The 20,002-nt window shown below is 44.9% G+C and overlaps 1 protein-coding gene across 10 annotated transcripts in view; it reads left to right on the forward strand.

Moving 5' to 3' along the window:
- LIMCH1 (LIM and calponin homology domains 1) overlaps positions 1–20,002 on the forward strand; it is a 209,986-nt gene that overhangs the window by 76,413 nt on the left and 113,571 nt on the right. For all 10 annotated transcript variants that reach the window (XM_081924311.1, XM_081924305.1, XM_081924309.1 and 7 more), the window contains exon 3: positions 15,741–15,810. In XM_081924311.1, coding sequence (XP_081780437.1) covers positions 15,741–15,810 — 70 coding nt within the window. The remainder of the gene's footprint in view (positions 1–15,740; positions 15,811–20,002) is intronic.

Consider the following 20,002-nt stretch of genomic DNA (forward strand, 5'->3'; position numbering starts at 1 on the left):
GATTGTTGCGTTGCACTCTGGCGTGAGTGTGATCGCCTCTTGTGAATCCCGCTTGCCCGGGGTCTAGTGTTCCTCAGTCAGCCATCTGGCAACCTTGTCAAGCAAACCCTATCATTTATGTGCAGAGGTGGACAGAGAGCATCTTGGCAATTGTGTTTGGTTGCCTGCCATGGGACATGTCTGGGAAGTGGTTTGACCATTGCATTGCTGAGGTAATTGGAGTCATGCAGGGTCAAACCTTTAAGGACCCCACCCTTTCCTGTCTGGAGCAGAAATGGGTGGGGCTGTGTGCACAATCAGTGGCATCTGTCTGACTCCAGTCACTTATCTTTCCTTCACAGTTGGGATGCGGGTGGCGCTGTGGTCTAAACCACTGAGCCTCTTGGGCTTGCCGATTGGAAGGTGGGCAGTTCAAGTCCATGCAATGGGGTGAGCTCCCATTGCTCTGTCTCAGCTCCTGCCAACCTAGCAGTTCAAAAGCACACCAGTGCAAGTAGATAAATAGGTACCGCTGTGGTGGAAAGGTATATGGCGTTTATGGGCGCTCTGCCACCTGTCATGGTGTTCTGTTGTGCCAGAAGCAGTTTAGCCATGCTGGCCACATGACCCGGAAAGCTGTCTGTGGACAAACGCCGGCTCCCCCAGGAAAGCGGAGATGAGCGCCACATCCCATAGTTGCCTTTGACTGAACTGAACCGTCCGGGTCACCTTTACCTACCTTCATAGCATTAAAAGCAGCTTACCATTTTATGCTTTGCTAGTTAGAAAATAGCAACATGTGCTTCACCTCAGTAAAAAATGGCGCATGTCTGGTTTTAAACTGGTTGATTTTCTTAGCAAAACTCATGCGTGTGGCATCTAGGTATGGTTAAGTGCTCCCCTTCCATGTAAGGCTCATAGATTTCATATTCTTGAACCCTGAGGACAAAATGAGGGGCATACTGAATCCTGTTGAGAAAGAACGTTCCAGAGGTTATGATGCTGGGGTGATTAAAGTATCCATACAGCTATCATGGGCATGCAAGAGATGTTCCTCCCTCCGTTGTATGATTGTGATAGTGTTACCAGAAAGGAAAGGCACATTTGCTGTCTCAATGTAGGCCTCAACAAAGTACGTCACTTGTAACCCCAAGTTCAAATGATCTATGACTTTAACAATTGCAGAGTAATTTATATTAAAACTATATTAACTTGTGCTTATTTTGTGGTTTGCTTCTCATTGATGTTCTCGTTTGTTTGTGTGATATATGCGCTTCCTGTTTCATTGTTAGAGGCTTTTAAAAATATATATACCCCCAATTAGACCCGATCATGCTTTGTTTTCACTGCACTGAGAGATGGAAAGCGATGTCTTATTTGCAACTGGCGTGCATGAGGGAAATCTGGAGGGACCTGAAGAAAGATTAAAATGGAGAGTGGTATTTTGAAGCTCTTTTCCCTGCTGAAAGAAAGCCGGTTTGGGTTTGTGGGTGCTCAGACTAATTGAAGGCTGGCCAAAGTAGATGTAGCCAGGTTTAATACACCTGCAACTTGCTTCTGTTGAAACTTTTCAATGTAAGGGAAAGTTCAAGGGATGGTTCTTACTATTACGTTCCATTCTATGATCCAGATATCTCAGTACATAATACACAAGTCTCTCATCAAATCTGTCTTTAACAAAAATATGTGTACATGGTGACTTGGAAAGGAATGTGCATATTATAGTAACAGGCTGGGTAAAAGGAAGTATGCCATAGATCTGAAAGTGTGAAAACCTTTTTTGAGTAGCCGTTCTTCTTTTTGGGTTTAAAGCAACACTTCTGTTTTTCATAACATTACTCGATTCAATTGCTAATGCAGCTGTGCTCAGGCGCTAAGCTCTTTCGTTTTTTTTGAAGGAGTGATTTCATGGCTTCTGGCACAGTGGTTTGGATTGACTAATACTGCGTAAAGCAATTTTTTGCAGGAGCTGTCTTTGTGTGCCAGAATAAGAGGCAATTCCCATTGAGTTCCTTTTTAGTTTTGCTTAAGTTAGTGGTCCTGTAGAACAGATTGTAGGCACCCAGAGACTTGCTGGTTTTCTTCATGCTGCAGTTGAGCCAACACTTCTTTTCCTGTGTTTTCTTCAATCAATAGTGGCATGTATGAAGCCTAGTCTCCCCCTGCCCACTTCAACATTGCTGCGCAGAACACTGTCGATGGACATTTGGGAAAATGACTTCTCCACATCAAACTCTCTCCCAAACTTCAGTTTGTAGTTTCACTTGCTTCATGTATTGGTGCCACACACGGTGCTCTTTCCTGCCCTTGGTCAATGTAACTGTTCTTCTTTCGCTTTTCTAAATTTCAAGGAGCATAGAATAATATTGCGGTGATTGTTGTTGTTGTTTAGTCGTTTAGTCGTGTCCGACTCTTCGTGACCCCATGGACCAGAGCACGCCAGGCACTTCTGTCTTCCACTGTCTTCCGCAGTTTGGTCAACCTCATGCTGGTAGCTTCGAGAACACTATCCAACCATCTCGTCCTCTGTCGTCCCCTTCTCCCTGTGCCCTCCATCTTTCCCAACATGAGGGTCTTTTCCAGGGAGTCTTCTCTTCTCATGAAGAGGCCAAAATATTGGAGCCTCAGCTTCACGATCTGTCCTTCCAGTGAGCACTAAGGGCTGATTTCCTTAAGAATGGATCGATTTGATCTTCTTGCAGTCCATGGGACTCTCAAAAGTCTCCTCCAGCACCATAATTCAAAAGCATCAATTCTTCGGCAATCAGCCTTCTTTATGGTCCAGCTCTCACTTCCATACATCACTACTGGGAAAACCATAGCTTTTACTATATAGACCTTTGTTGGCTGTGATTGCATTAGTGTAATAAATGTATTGTTACAAAAGTGTGCCACACCCCCGCTTTCTGCAAAATTCCAGGCACTCACCCAGGGTCTGGGTTCCTGTGTAGAATTGAGACTGTTGTAGGTTTAAGAAATAGGTTTATTCACCTGTTTACACCTTCAGTCTGCATAGAGGGAATCTGGATTTTACAGCCTGGTCATTTCAAGAGAGGTTTGTCCCCCATAGCAGTGCAGCCCTAGAGTCTAAGGCAGGCATGGCCAAACTTGGCCCTCCAGCTGTTTTGGGACTACAGTTCCCATAATCCTTGACCACTGGTCCTATTAGCTAGGGGTGATGGGAGTTGTAGTCCCCAAACAGCTGGAGGGCCAAGTTTGGCCATGCCTGGTAAGGCACCTCTCACAGTCAGCCTTCAGCCAGCCTGCCCAAGATGGATCCCAGTCTTTCTTTTCCCTTCTTCTTCCCAGAATGCCTTGCTCCAAAAACACTCTTTTCCTGTCAACTCACACCCAGTTACAGTGGCAGCCTTCCAAACCCCCAATATCTGTTTACACCTCTGGGCAAAAAGGGGGTGGGGGTAGGACAGCTCTCTTGCATTGCCAATGGCCCTCCGTGGACCTGTATTGTTTCTTAATGGCCCTAGCTTGGCTAGGCTGTTCTGCATAGGCTAGCTCAGGAGTTCCTCTGCAGCTTGTATTTCTCCTTTCGCCTCACAGATAATAAAAATCCCACCATTTATTAATTTCTAGGCTTGGGGACGTTTCCCCCTCCCAATCTATAACAATATTGACTGTAATGTTGGATATTTAAAATAATAATAATAACAATTAGGAAAAAGGCTAAGGAATATGCATTTCAAGTTGTGGGGAGGGGGAACAAGGTGGTATTGCCCCTCTCTATCTTTTTAGCTTTCTTTTTTCCCCAGATGTCAAAACATCACAGTGCATCCACTCTTGGCTCCCTGTGTAGTGGTTAAGAGTGATAGACTCGTAATCTGGTGAACCGGGTTCGCTTCCCCGCTCCTCCACATGCAGCTGCTGGGTGACCTTGGGCTGGTCACACTTCTTTGAAGTCTCTCAGCCCCACTCACCTCACAGAGTGTTTGTTGTGGGGGAGGAAGGGAAAGGAGATTGTTAGCTGCTTTAAGACTCCTTCGGATGGTGATAAAGCAGGATATCAAATCCAAACTACTACTACTCCTCCTCCTCCTCCTCCTCCTCCTCCTCCTCCTCCTCCTCCTCTTCTTCTTCTTCTTCTTCTTCTTCTTCTTCTTCTTCTTCTTCTTCTTCTTCTTCTTCTTCCCTTCCATGTACATTACAAGCGCATGCCACTCTCTATAGTTCCGGAAGTGGCATAGGGCAGGCTGATCTGTGCAGAAGACCATTCTGTAGTATTGTGGCAATCTAGTCTAACCACTGTTGTCAGTTTTGCCTGCCCAGCTGCTGCAGCTAGGCGGACCGGACCTGCTGGTAAATGTTTGAGCAGCTGTTTGCAATTGCAACCGTTTGTTTTAAAGCAGTAATTCTCTGTTAATACCGAGTAGCCTCTTTAAAAGGCGTTAAAGAAGTGATCAAAACACCCCTTTTAGCAACACCCTTTAAAAATGAGAATTCAGAGAGATTGGAATGAGCAGAAACAAATGGGCAATTTAAAGTCTTGCTTTAATTCCAAAAACCAGTAGGTAAAGCTGTAAGTTTTAAAGTAACGTATTCTATCTTCCTCTTCTCTGGGAAGAGACCTTCCTTGCAGCAGTATCTTATGGCTTGTCCAGTGTAAAGGAAGTGATGATGACAGTGAGGGCCATGATACATTTCCGAGCACAATTCAAAGTGTTGGTGCTGACCTTTAAAGCCCTAAACGGCCTCGGTCCTGTATACCTGAAGGAGCGTCTCCACCCCCATCGTTCTGCCCGGACACTGAGGTCCAGCGCCGAGGGCCTTCTGACGGTTCCCTCATTGCGAGAAGCAAAGCTACAGGGAACCAGGCAGAGGGCCTTCTCGGTAGTGGCGCCCGCCCTGTGGAACACCCTCCCACCAGCGATAAACAATTACCTGACATTCAGAAGACATCTTAAGCCAGCCCTGTTCAGTGAAGTTTTTAACGTGTGATATTTTAGTGTATTTTTGGTTTCTATAGAAGCCACCCAGAGTGGCTGGGGAGGCCCAGCCAGATGGGCGGGGTATAATTAATAATTAATAATAATAATAATAATAATATGGATTTTATGAATCAGTGTGAATGGGGAGTGGAAGGGGCTAGCTAATACCCAATGAGCAGGATAGACCAGTGGTTTGGTATCCTATCTTTCCAATAATGCCAGAGATGATCAGTTCTATGTTTATGTTTCCATTGTGTCCTATCATTTTCCTCTTCAATGCTCCAAACGTCACCACAGGGTGGAAGATATGGCCACGGTTTATTCATTTGGGGTCATGTCTGTTGTGAGAGAAACTGGTTTATAGAACCAACTACAGAATTCAGAGTGGCATTTGCTTTCCAAGATCTGCTAAGTGTGCATTTGGTGTGCTGATTGCTTGGATGTAATAATTTTGCAAGTACTCCCAACTTTGAAAGGTGTTCCCGGTCTTTCATGGGAGTTTTAAGTTTATTTGGTGGTAAAGTGTATATCCTCCACCGGGGCCAGGGCCTTCTCAGTGATGGCTCTGACCTGGTGGAATGCTCTGTCCCATGAGACCAGGGCCCTGCAGGATTTAACTTCCTTCTGCAGGGCCTGTAAGACAGAGCTACTCCAACTGGCTTTCAGCTTGAACTTAGCCTGATCTTTTATTCCGCTTCCTTCCCTCCTTCTCCCCTTTTTATGAAGATTACCTACTCTGAGACCCCACAGCTAATTCTCCCCTGGTCTCCACACTGGCCCAAATAGGACTAATTTAGCCAGCTAGCCCTGGTGATCATCTAATGTTTATTAGATGGATTTCCCCCCTAAATTGATTTTTGAATTCTGAATTTATTGTTATTCACGTTTTATACTGTATTTTATTCTGTTTTTTGTTGCATCAGTTAAATGTTTTAAATTTGTTGTTAGCTGCCCTGAGCCCAGTTTTTGAACTGGGAAGGGCGGGGTATAAATAAAAATTTATTATTATTATTATTACCGTACTTAATTGGTTAATTAGTCACTGCCTAAGATTAACAATAGCACTGCAATGTACTCATGCAGCTAGGGGAGTTTGTTGTTTTTGCTTTGTGAGTGCATAAACACACACACACACACACACACACACACACACACACACACACCAGGTATTTTGCCTTTATGGAATCAATGTGAGTGACCCATGCCACAATGTGACAAAAGGCTAGCGATTTCCTGTGGTTTACAGTGCTGTATATTCTAATGCCAAACCATTATCGGCTTCTTGGATTTGGCTTGCGTCTAGCCTGGAGGGAGACGTCGAGTCTCATTAAGGACAGGGATCTAAGTTCAGGCAGGGACACTGGAGACTGTTTTTGTATCAGGCCGGAGTCGCAACCTGCTATGTTTTTATTGTTCAAGATGTAATAAGGAACAAATATTATAGTTCGGTATGGGGTCTGTAACCAAAGCAACAAGTAGAAGGTAGTGCTTCAAGTGAGAGCTATGCAAAGTTGCAGCCGGAATAACCTTCTACATAATATAGCTAGAGGAAAGAAATAACTTTTGTCTAAAGCTGGGATCCCACAAGGACTTGGACATGCCTACTGGAATGTGTGACTCCCCCCCCCCCCCCCCCGCGCCCAACACACTTTGAATGGCAGACCCCTCTGCTTTTGAAATTCTGGTCAGTTTCAGAAGTCACCACACTGCCCCAAAAGCCACAAGGGAACTTCTGTTGTACATTTTTATGCAGAACAGGCCTATGTAAAGGTAAAGGACCCCTAGTTGGTTCAGTCCAGACAAAGGCAACTATGGGGTTGTGGCGCTCATCTCGCTTTCAGGCCGAGGGAGCCGGCGTTTGCCCACAGACGACTTTCCGGGTCATGTGGCCAGCAGGACTAAACCGCTTCTGGCACAACGGGACACTGTGACGAGTGTCAGAGTGCACAGAAACGCTGTTTACCTTCCCAACTCAGTGGTGCCTATTTATCTACCCGCACCAGTGCGCTTTCGAACTGCTAGGTTGGCAGGAGCTGGGACAGAGCAACGGGAGCTCACCCCATCATGGGGATTTGAACCACCAACTTTCTGATTGACAAGCCCAAGAGGCTCGGTGGTTTAGACCTCAGCGCCACATGTGTCACAACAGGCCTAAGGTGGAAATCTCATGCATGCTTACATGGGAGAAAGAATATCTGAACCCAGTTGTACTTCTTTCTTTACTCCACCCCCATATAAATCCTGCAGAGAAAGAACTTACCTTTTGCCAGGTAAACTTTCTGAAGTTGCCTTTGTTAATATATTTTCCCGCATTTTTGTCCAGGTACCTGAGGGCAGTGAATATGTCTTTTTATTCTCTCAGTACAGTCATGTGGGGTTACTTTAGGAACATAGAAAGTTGCCTTACGCTGAGTCACATCATTGATCAATGTAGCTTAGTATCCAATCCAAACCAAATAACTTGATTGTGCTAGCTATTGGCCATGTCAAATCTGAAACAAAAATAAATGCACGTAAAGGGATACTGTGCCACAAATACTAGTCTCTATTTAGATCTCTGCGTCTCCCTTACAGATGTAGCTTAGTATTATCTACACTTATTAGAAGCAACTGTCTGGGGCTTCATTTCCCAGCCCCGCCCCTAGTTATTGGGTTGCTGGGGGGTTATTGGGTTGTTGTTTTTATTTTGATTATATATTTTATGGTTTTATATTCTGATTTTGTTCTGTGAACCGCCCTGAGACCTTTGGGCATAGGGCGGTATATAAATTCAATTAAAAATTAAAAATAAAAATTAGTTAAAGGTAAAGGGACCCCTGACCATTAGGTCCAGTCGTGGCTGACTCTGGGGTTGCAGCGCTCATCTCACTTTACTGACCGAGGGAGCCGGCGTACAGCTTCTGGGTCATGTGGTCAGCGTGACTAAGCCGCTTCTGGCGCACCAGAGCAGTGCACGGAAACGCCGTTTACCTTCCCGCCAGAGCGGTACCTATTTATCTACTTGCACTTTGATGTGCTTTTGAACTGCTAGGTTGGCAGGAAAAAAATAGTTACCTGAGATTAAATCTGGGACCCTAGGCATGCTGCTGCGCTAAGGCCTTTTTACAAGATGAGAGAGAGAGTAACTGGCTTGGGGCACCCAGTGCGCTTTATGGACAAGTGGATATTTGAATCTGGGTCTTTGGAGCCCATGCCTCTCCTTACGACAGCACAGACCCTAACAGTGACCTCACCTGTCAGCCCTTTTTGAAGTCAAGGCACCAGTGTTTGCCCTCTGCATGTTTGTTGTAACATTATATTTTCTGTAGGAAGTAATCCTTGTTTTATTTGCGTCTAAAGGGTCCAATTTGCTTTAGTTTCTATTTGACTTAAATGTTGAAAGACCACACAGAAGACTCTTAAATTTTAGTTTACTGCTTTCAGTGAATAAACAAGTATTTTTATTTTTATTTTTTAAAAAAGCCAGCCTGCATTGAAAGAAAGATGACAAAGAATAGCAGCTCTATTCTGATGCCTCAGGCAAAGAACTGAATAGGGAGAGGTTTTCTTTGCTGTCTTCCTCTTCCTCATAAGCTTGGGTCCCTAATCATTAATAGTGGTGGTCTAACCACATTTTTCATTTCCTCCCACTGCAAGCCCAGATCCTTTCCTCTCTCTTCCCCTTCACCTCTTCCTTAACCTTCAATGGGGCCAATGCAAACATTTTTAAAAGATTTATTTCAAGCAGCTTCTGCCATTTGGCGTTTGCATTAAGACCTCCAGGATTCGCTTTTGTGCATGCCACTGAAATGCAGGAGGAAATCCTGCAATCAAGTTTCATAGTTTGTGCATCCTTAAAATTCTGCACACTCTCTCTCTCTCCCCCTCTCTGTACCCCTTTCTTCAATATTTTCCACTGTGGAAAATTTAGGCAGTGAGTGGAAGTATCCGCATTAACTCTGGAAATTCTTAAGTCAGGAAAATATTACTTGGTGTCGTTGTCATTATGCTGGCCTGGAAGAAAAATGTTTAAATACAAGGTGAACAGACTCTACCACTTGCAAACATATATAATGACAACATATATAAAGACAACTATGAAAAGGGTTGGAACAAAATAAAAAGAAATCTAGGTATATGGGGAAGAATGAACTTATCATGATTAGGCAGAATTGTAGCCATTAAGATAAATACATTGCCCAAAATGTTATTTTTGCTTCAGTCAATACCGGTAATAAGTAACACATCATGCTTCAAAAAATGGCAAAAGGATACCTCAAAATTTATATGGAAAGGAAAGAAACCAAGGATAAAACATATTTACAGATATTAAAGACAGAGGAGGTTTCTCCCTTCCAGATTTCAAACTATATTATGAAGCTGCATGTTACTTGGGTCCGAGATTGGATTAAACTAGAAAATACTATCTGATTAATTTTAACGTCATGCTTCAATAATCAGAATTCCCGGCCCCCTTTGATTCTACAGAACACTGCACTCTGGATTTTGGATGTTCAAGACACAACAGTGAATAATATCCTTAATATTGTGTGTGTGCGTGTGTGTGCCACAACTCTGCAGGAGTTCAGAAGAAGCACAGAATGTGGATGTGCTTCATGAGGACCTTTGCAGTCCCCCCTTTTTTAAAAAAGGAGGTTTCTAGTCCTTATGGCTGGAGACATTGACTCTGAAAGTCTTTGCTTGCTGAAATCCTAGAAACCAAGTCTGAGATTTCCAGTAGGGCATTGGGCTTCAGTGTATACAGTAGGTACATACGGTGCCTTTGTGCGGGGGGGGGGGGAGTGCAGGGGTACGCATGCCCCTAAACATTTTGTGAATATAAGTTTGGCCTCACTGAGGGGCAGTATTTCAATACGAGTAGGAAAATGAGAGTGCCCCTAAATAATTTTTTAAAGAAAAACAGCACTGGGTACATAAGAAAAAGACCTGCTAGTTTAGACTAAAACCCAGCATCCTATTTTCCACAGTGGCCAGCCAGATACCTAGGCAGAGCCTACAGAATAGCTCAGTCAGCAGAGCAGAGCTCAGTCAGCAGAGGTTGTGGGTTCGAACCCCACGTCGGGCAGAAAGAATCCTGCATTGCAGGGGGTTGTAGAAGTGGTCCCTTCCAACTCTACAGTTCTATGGTTTTATAATTCTACATAGGACATGAGTGCAATCAAATTCTCCTTCTTATGCATAGCCACCATGCTCTTCATTATTAACACAAGTACAGTGGTACCTCAGGTTACATACGCTTCAGGTTACAGACTCCGCTAACCCAAAAGTAGTGCTTCAGGTTAAGAACTTTGCTTCAGGATGAAAACAGAAATCGTGCTCCAGCAGTGCGGCAGCAGCAGGAGGCCCCATTAGCTAAAGTGGTGCTTCAGGTTAAGAACAGTTTCAGGTTAAGTACGGACCTCCAGAACAAATTAAGCACTTAACCCGAGGTACCACTGTATGTCCCACTTTTCCTTCAAGGAGCTCAAGGTGGTGTACATGGCTCTCCCTCTCTCCATTTTAATCCTCACGACAAGCCTGTGAAGTAGGTTAGGCTGAGCCCAATGGCTGGCCCAAGTTCACCCCAGGAGCTTCATGGCTGAGAGGGCATTTGAATCCCGGTTTCCCAGATCCTACAGGGGTCAGCAAACTTTTTCAGCAGGGGGCTCTTCCACTGGCCCTCAGACCTTGTGGGGGGCTGGACTATATTTTGGAAAAATATATATATGAACGAATTCCTGTGCCCCACAAAAAACCCAGAGATGCATTTTAAGTAAAAGGACACATTCTACTCATGTAAAAACACAGTGATTCCCAGACTGTACACGGGCCATATTTAGAAGGTGATTAGGCCGGATCCAGCCCCCGCGCCTTAGTTTGGCTACCCATGTGCTAGTCCCACACACAGAACCAGTAGCCTTATTCTCCACAATTTTGTCTAATCCCATTTCCCTTCCCTACCATGATAAAAACCAGAATCACAATGTTTTCTTGTTTTAAACAGGTTGCAGAAGTAACCACGTTTTTCTTGGTGCACAGCTTTTGGAGCCATTGGGTTAATACTTCTAGTGCAGAGTACATAGTCCCGTGTGTACTAAATTATAGTAGGTGTGCTCATTGCAGCTGTCAGCTGATAGCATGAAACTGGGAAGATGCCAGTTCTCATGGTTTGCTTCTTCGCTTTTGCATAATGGGTGTGTTAATCAACATGGGGCGTGGGAATCCCCACTTGAGTCTCCCGAACTATAATATCCCTGGCCCAATTCAATTAAAATATGTGCATAAAAGTTATATGTAATGAGGGGACCCGCACACTGGTCTTCTCTTTCCTACATCTGGCTCATGGGTGTGCCACATAGACATTACATGCAAATAGTCTGCAAATGTTAATAATAATAATAATAATAATAATAATAATAATAATAATAATAATAATAATTTATTATTTATACCCCGCCCATCTGGCTGGGCCTCCCCAGCCACTCTGGGGAAGCTTGAGTAGACCCAAGCCATTTGGTTGTTAACTCACATAGATCTGGGAAATTACCCAAACTCTTCAGGCCCTGGTAAGCTTTATTATTCTGGAAGCTACTGTGAAATCTTTCCCTTTCGGTGTTTTAAGGGATCTTGTTGTTGTTTAGTCATTTAGTCGTGCCCGACTCTTCATGACCCCATGGACCAGAGCATGCCAGGCACTCCTGTCTTCCACTGCCTCCCGCAGTTTGGTCAAACCCATGTTCGTAGCTTTGAGAACACTATCCAACCATCTCATCCTCTATCGTCCCCTTCTCCTTGTGCCCTCCATTTCCCCCAACATCAGGGTCTTTTCCAGGGAGTCTTCTCTTCTCTTGAGGTGGCCAAAGTATTGGAGCCTCAGCTTCAGGATCTGTCCTTCCAGTGAGCACTCAGGGCTGATTTCCCTAGGATGGATAGGTTTGATCTTCTTGCAGTCCGTGGGACTCTCAAGAGTCTCCTCCAGCACCATAATTGAAAAGCATCAATTCTTCGGCGATCAGGCTTCTTTATGGTCCAGCTCTCACTTCCATACATCACTACTGGGAAATCAAGGGATCTAAGCAGTGCTATTTTTCTAGGAAAAAGAGGTGCCGGAACTCACCATGAACGCCTCCCTTGTTCTGCTATAATGGCAATGGCGCCCACTTGAGAGGTGCTTGAACATCGGTCCAGTGAGTTCCAGCTTGGGGGGGGGTGAAGCCTTGGATCTAAGTGATCTTCCACACATATCACTTGTAGTGTTAGCAGCTGATTGATCTCAGATTCACACATTCTCGCATTCCTGTTATACTGCTCACTCCAGTTGTGAGTCAATAGGGTTAGGTGCTGGGAATGGAAGGAAAATACCCTGAAGGTCTTCATCACATCCAAATCCCGAATGATTACTGTTGTTATAATTATGCTTGATATTTCCCCACTCATACTTCCCATCAGTGACTTAGATAAAGGTATTGGGACTCAATATTTTAAAGGTAAGGGAAACTAAGATCTGATGTGGAGGGGCTGAGCATCAGAAACAGCTCCCCCCCTCCTGCAACTGATAAATGAGTGGAAAAAAACCAATAGTGGTAATCAGGGGCTCAGGATTTAGAAATTTATTTCTGTGGTAGGAGCTAGCTGCTAGACAAACCTAAACCTTCCATAGACTGAAAAATGACTCTCTGATCTTGGGAATTTGGCTCAAAGGGATATTAAGCCCGCAGTCTCTCTCTCTCTGAGAACTTAAGCTTTGAAATCTCTTTTAACAATGGCCATTTCATTCCACCTTCATTTTTAGAGACACACCAAATTTTTTTTCCTTCATCCTTCCCATTCTTTTGCCTCCTCATTCCTTGTCAATTTCTTGGCCACACATCCTTGTCGTTTCTCCCCTTTATTTATTTAAAATATTTACAGTGGTACCTCAGGTTACAAACACTTCAGGTTACATACGCTTCAGGTTACAGACTCCGCTAACCCAGGAATAGTGCTTCAGGTTAAGAACTTTGCTTCAGGATGAGAACAGAAATCGTGCTCCGGCGGCACGGCGGCAGCAGGAGGCCCCGTTAGCTAAAGTGGTGCTTCAGATTAAGAACAGTTTCAGGTTAAGAACGGACCTCCGGAACGAATTAAGTACTTAACCTGAGGCACCACTGTTTAGCCCATCATCCATGGCAAAACCAAGGCGGGGTGCAACAAACAAAACAACAATGTAGCAACAATCTAACTTTTTTTAAAAAAATGTAATGATAATCAGATTAAGGCAGCTAAAAGCAGTCAACTGCTGAGTGGGTTAAGCAATCAAGGCTGAAACTCCTAAAAGGCTCAGGCGTATAAATGTGTCTTTTAAGGCACTGGCAGGCTAATACAGTGAGATGAGCTCTTCTAGATATATGGGTACCAAGCATCTTAGGACCTTAGCATTAAGCACAAGTGAATTGGGCCCAGAAGCAAGGAGGCAGCCAGTAGCGTGACTCCTGCAGAACTGATGTGCTGTGATTTCACCAGTCTGAACTGGCTAATATTCTGGCACCCATATTCTGCTTTAATTGAGTTCAGCTCCCGTGCAGCCTTCAAGAGTTGTCCCAGTTGGGAGGTGACCAGAATGTTGATCAGATGTCTCGTCCAAATGTCACCTGTGGAAAAATCCAGAAATGATCTCTGTGGGATGAATTCTCTCCATGCAGGCATTGCAACCTTTGGCAGCGTCCACCGTCGTGCCATGAATTCTGCGGGGAGAGAATTCATAATCCACCGTCGGACCCAGTGCCACACATTGTGGCATGCGTCAACCGTTCCAGTTTGTTATGAAGGGAGCATGCAAATCTAGAATGGGGAACCTGTGACCCTTCAGTTGTTGTGAGATTTCCATCAGCCCCTGTCAGCAAGGGTGGGGGTGATGGGAGTTGTAGTCCAACGACATTTGAAGGGCTACAGGTTCACCAGTCCTTCTACATGGTTTCCATCAGGGCCCTTTCCCAGCAGGAACTCAAGTGGGTGCCATCACCCCAAAATAATAATAATAATAATAATAATTATTATTATTATTATTATTATTATTATTATTATTATTTATATCCCACCCTCCCCAGCCAAAGCTGGGCTCAGGGCGGCTAACAACAGTCAAAATAGTTCAACATTCTAAAAACATTCATTATAAAATTAATTAAAATCAAATTAATGGCAACCATCAAGCAAAATCCTGTGCAGGTTGCCAGAGGAGGGGGTCAGGCTGCGCCTTGACCAAAGGCCTGGTGGAACAGCTCTGTTTTGCAGGCCCTGCGGAAAGATGTCAGGTCCCGCAGAGCCCTAGTCTCTTGTGACAGAGCGTTCCACCAGATTGGAGCCGCGGCCGAGAAAGCCGTGGCTCTAGTTGAGGCCAGCCTAACCTCTCTGTGGCCTGGGATCTTTAGGATGTTTTTATTTGCAGACCGTAAATTTCTCTGTGGGACATACCAGGAGAGGCGGTCCCGTAGGTACAAGGGTCCTAGGCCGTATAGGGCTTTAAAGGTTAAAACCAGCACCTTGAACCTGATCCTGTACTCCACCGGGAGCCAGTGCAGCTTGTATAGTACTGGATGAATATGATCTCACAGCGAAGACCCCATAAGGAGTCTCGCCGCGGCATTTTGCACCCGCTGGAGTTTCTGGGTCAGTCTCAAGGGCAGCCCCACGTAGAGCGAGTTACAATAATCCAGTCTGGAGGTGACCGTCGCATGGATCACAGTGGCTAGGTCAGGGCGAGAGAGATAAGGAGCCAACTGCTTAGCTTGGCGGAGATGAAAAAATGCCGCCTTTGTTATAGCTGTAATCTGCCCCTCCATAGAGAGGGAGGTATCGAAGATTACACCCAAACTCTTAACGGACGATGCTGGCACTAACTGCACCCCCGCAAGAGATGGGAGTTGCCCCCTCAATCCCACAGGTCCTTGTGTCTCAATGGGAGCATAAACTACACATCCGTTGGGTTCTTCAGGCCTTCAAAGTGCTGGTCTGTGCGCAGCCTCATGGGGTTAAGGAAGAACTCCACATAAATGCAGAAAGCAATGAGTAGGAGTAGGAGAAGACCTAGGATGGCAGATATCACGCTGTTGAGCAAAAGCCAGTGGTTCCTCTCTCCCACACAGCCGTTGAGCCACATGCAGTGATGATCAAATCCACACACACGCACTTGTTGCAGGTCCCACAGTGCTTTGATGTCACATTGACATCACAGATGTGACAGTGGAGGTTTTCAATGACTTGAGCATGCTGGCTTCAATTGAAAGAGAACGAGGGATTTTGTTCACGGTAAGTTCTGGCACCTATTTTTTTCTAGAAAATCAGCACTGGTATCCCTTCCTCACTCTTTTTTCTTCCGCCAACGTCCCGTCAGTTCCTTTTAAAAGTTGAATTGAGGGTGAGGCAAGGGAAAGGCAGACAGGGAGTGAGGTGAAGGCAGTCTGTAGTGGGAAGATCAAGGACTCCTGGTTGCTCCCTATTTTATAGGGGTCAGGGAATCACATGACCTTCTGGCCTGCTGGTATAAATCAGCTCAAGTGTGGCCAGTCTCGCTGCATTTCCCTTCTTTGACCAGAGCCTGCCAGTTGTGTACAGGTTGAATCCATGCCTCAAATTCCTCAGGCCTCCACTTAAGTATGCACTGCAGCTCAAAGCTCTTGACAGACCTAGAGATACCGATCTGAACTTAAAACAATAGCGCTTGCAGGCTTACATAATTTTTGTCCCAAGTTAATAGTCTCAAGGTTTCCCTGCTGCGTTAAGTGTTCTCACCGACCGGGAGAAAGCAATTTGCAAGTTGAGTCTTCTGACTGATCCTTCATCTGACACACTCCTTTCTCGTGACAGGTTGCTGAATTCCATAAAGCCTGGTTTGGTCAAAAAGATCAACAGACTGCCAACTCCCATTGCAGGACTGGTAAGTATCTTGTGGCTGAGACATTTTGGTTGTCTTGTTTACATCCTGGTGTTGTGGTGGCCGTTTTCTCCAGAGTAATGCAAGCACACCTGCCTTATTAAACGTGTGCGGCGGTAGTGAAAATTCACATTGCTGTTTATGAATCTCTTGGGATGCATTCCAATTAGGACCTGAACATTTTAAATCTCAGACAGTATTTTTTTTTTAATATCTATAAATGACTGCTTTGGACTTTTCGAATTCACTGCACCCAGGGTCCCATTTTTATTTTGAGTGCACCCCGATTCCTCCTGCATCTTCAGTAAAAGTCACTTCTAAGAAAACTGTGTCTTAGAGCTAAATTTAGCAGAGGCTATATCCTGCTTTATATGTTACATTTTTTTTATTTTTATTTTTTGCTGATTTAGGAAACTGTATCTTGACCTATTGTTTGTTTAAATTATTGACCAATTACTGAAGAATAACGTGGTGGTTCTACTGATTTTTCAAAAAACAAGGCGGTGGAACAACAGTCTTAAGTTCTCAGTTAGAGCCCTGTTCAGATACACTCCATTCACACATACAGCAAATGTATGGGGTAGGGAGTCAGAAATCATTGGTGGAAATCATTGCCTGGGGTCAGGAGGTGTACTCCAAATCTGCTCACCTCTATATCAGTGGGCGACGTTGTGCACAGGCGGCCGTGTCTCAAAAGTTTTCCGTCGTGGGGGTGGTCCACCACCTCACCCCTACGTCATGACCGGCCGTGTCACCTTTGTTGAGGGACAGCCCCAGCCAATCAGCCAGCAGGGTGGGAGTGGCCATGGGCCATTTAATCATGGCGCAGCTGGATGGTTCCCTCTTCCTTTCCTCTTCGTTGGATCACCCTACCTACCCACCCTCTTCTAATGCGTTGCTCTGATTTGACCTTGCTATGGCAGTTGTCGGTTGCCATGTTGTTGGGGCTAGGTAGGAATTTTTTCCACTAGGCAAATTGGAACCAACCATTTGGTTTTCGCCTAACTAGTAGCAATTGCCTGCGGACAGGAGTCGTACTCCTGTCAGACAGGGATGCCTGAACAGGGCTATAGAGAGAATAGTAGATGCATTTCAAGGTTTACACATTTTTGCTCTGCCTGATGCAGTAGCATTGCTATGGCGAATATGATGTCATTTCAACGGGATAAATTTAAGGTTGGGAAGCAGACAAGGAGCAGCACAGTGTGGAAGGCATCTGGGCTGATATGTTGATAGAACGTAAAGTTGAGAGTGGGCATGAGACACGAAGGAGCAGCCATCCATTTTGCTTAGGGAGGATATCAAGGGAGATGGATGAAGTTGTAAGGATCTGCGTTCCAAGACAGACACAATGGTGGCATGACACAGGTCTTGGAACGCAGATTTTGTAGCAGCAAAATGAAACTGAACCCCTTTCCCGCCCTCAAAACTATTGTCCTCCTCCTTGCCAATCACGTCTCTCCATCAACCACATCTCTTTTACTTTGCCTCATGGAGCCTGGCCAAGAGAAACGTGGCTGAGTGAATAGTTGGAGAAAGCAGATGCAATTGGCAGCGGAAAATTTGAGGTGTGTCTACTGCATATTGTTCCTTCCTGAAGCTTTGTATCTGACATACGGGTATGCAACCATCCTATCACATTGGGGCTTCAGGCTTTGGATGTTGTTCAGATGCCTGATTATTGTCTTCCAAAGCAACTGCTCTATTTCCAACTCAAGAATGGAAAGTGAAATACCGATGGACAGCAAAAGTGATTTAAAAAGGTTCTCAAGGCAAATGTCAACAAATGTTGTATAAACACTGATAACTGGGAAACATGGGCCTGTGAGCGCTCCAATTGGAGAACAGCCTTTACCAAAAGTGTTATGGACTTTGAAGAAGCACGGACTCAGGACGAAAGGGAGAAACAAGCAAACTCTCACCGTGATCACCTCCTACTTGGAAACCTATGTCTCCACTGTGGAAGGACGTGTGGATCCAGAATTGGTCTCCACAGTCACTTATGGACTCACTATTAAGACCGTGTTCATGGAAGACCATCTTACTTGGCTATGAGTGATCGCCAAAGAAGATTCCTGAGAAGAAGAGATCAAGCTTCTCATCTGCTATTGGCGTATTAAGAATATCAACTGAGTAGAAATTCTAACTGTAGAATCTTCCTTTGCTCCAAGTATTCTATGCAGTGTGTCTAGGGAAATAAATAATCCAAACTGTATACTTGCAGATGTGTCTCTCTCTATGCTAGTGGTTTGATGCACCTGTGGGACACTTCTTTCTTTATCTAGCATGAGATCTTGTTTATTATATAATCTACAATTGGCTTGGTGTAGCAGTCTATAATCACTAGGGTGAACATACTGGAAAGAAATATGCATGACTCACTGTGTGGAACTGGAGTGGAAAGGGCCTCTGGAAAGCCAGTATTTTTTTACTCCCAAACGTGGGTTGATTTTTTTTAAAACTCTAGACATTAGCTTTGCCTAAATCTGGATGTCTCTTCTGGAAGCTTTCTGAAAACTTGCTTGAAAAAGCACAAATCTGTAGCCAGCGGTGCATGCTTGTCATACAGTTCATGAATACATGGCAATTTCTTCTCAGTCATGCACTGTTTCTTAAAGAAATTTTTAAATGTGGTTCATTGCACCATTTGGGTGGGAATGGGGAAATGGATCCCATAATTTGCTCTTTGTGCAAAGCTGAGATTGGAAAGCTTTTAAAGAATCAGCAGCTTTGAATAGTGCAGAATGCTTACAAATGGTGGTAGCTATTACAAGAGCTTTAAGTGCATGCATATGCAATATGTTTTAAAGAACTTATTGACAGCAAGAGCTGTTGAAAAATGGAAATGTCTCCCTTGGAAGGTAGTGGACTCTCCTTCATTGGAAGTCTTAAAGCAGAGGTTGGATGGACATCTGTCATGGATGCTTCAGCTGAGATTCTTGCATTGCAGAGGGTTGAACGAGATGACCGGTCATTTCTTCCAACTCTCCAGTTCTGTGATTCTGTGCTAGTTATTTATTGGTTGTTGGATCTGCTTGTTCCTGTTAATGTATAAAGGACTGACATGTGTCCTGTTTTGTTTTGAGTGGCTGCTGGTAGCTCACAGTACAGTGATACCTTGGGTTACATACGTTTCAGGTTACAGACTCCGCTAGCCCAGAAATAGTACCTTGGGTTAAGAACTTTGCTTCAGGATGAGAACAGAAATCGTGCTCTGGCGGCGCGGTGGCATCGGGAGGCCCCATTAGCTAAAGTGGTGCTTCAGGTTAAGAACAGTTTCAGGTTAAGAACGGACCTCCGGAACGAATTACCGCATTTTTCGCTCTATAGGACGCACTTTTCCCCTCCAAAAATTAAGGGAAGATGTGTGTGCATCCTATGGAGCGAATGCAGGCTCCTTGGCTTCAGCAATAGCAACGCGAAGCCTCAGAAGCGCAGAGGGAGAGCTCCGCATGTGCTCCGGAGGCTTCACGTTGCTTTCGCTGAAGCCCCTGGAATGCAGTGGGAACTCCCGCTGCGCTCCGAGGGCTTCAGGCAGCTATCCGCAAGCCTTTGGAGCGCAGCAGGAGTTCCCGCTGCACTCCAAAGGCTTGCGGATAGCCTCCTGAAGCCTGGAGAGCAAGAGGGATCGGTGTGCAGTTTTCCCTCTCTGCGCAGCGCCCCTTCAGCGAAGCGGGAGGAGAAATGGAAGGGGAGAATTCCCCCCCCCCCGTTCTCCCCCTCCTATGGTCCGGTGCGTCCTATAGAGCGAAAAATACAGTAAGTACTTAATCCGAGGTTACACTGTATAGTGTTCCCCATGGTGTAGAATTTCAGGAGATGCTTTATTTTTGAAAGCGAATGTATAGACATGATGTGCCACTCTGGGGGCAAATAGCTATCATGGCTTTGAAGTCTCGAGGCAGCATTTCTGTAGGAAGGCTCTCTCTTTTTCTCCTCAAATTTCCTTCCTGTCTCTGAATAGTGTCACTGTGAGAGAGAAAAAGAAGGAACTTATTTTGGGCTTATCTTTTGTTTGACTGGGGTTGAGTGGGGTTTGTAGCATTACTTCAGTTCCTTAACGCTATCCCTATGGGAATTTCAGACATTTGCCTCAGAGGGTGTGTGAAAAAGGAGTCAGAAATAATAGTAGGAAATTGGGGAAGGCGAAACCGAGTGGCTGAACTATAGCTGCACTCTGGCTCAGGGCGCTTTT

This window comes from Podarcis melisellensis (genome assembly GCF_964234715.1).
Source record: "Podarcis melisellensis genome assembly, chromosome: 9".
In the NCBI taxonomy this organism is placed as follows: domain Eukaryota; kingdom Metazoa; phylum Chordata; class Lepidosauria; order Squamata; family Lacertidae; genus Podarcis; species Podarcis melisellensis.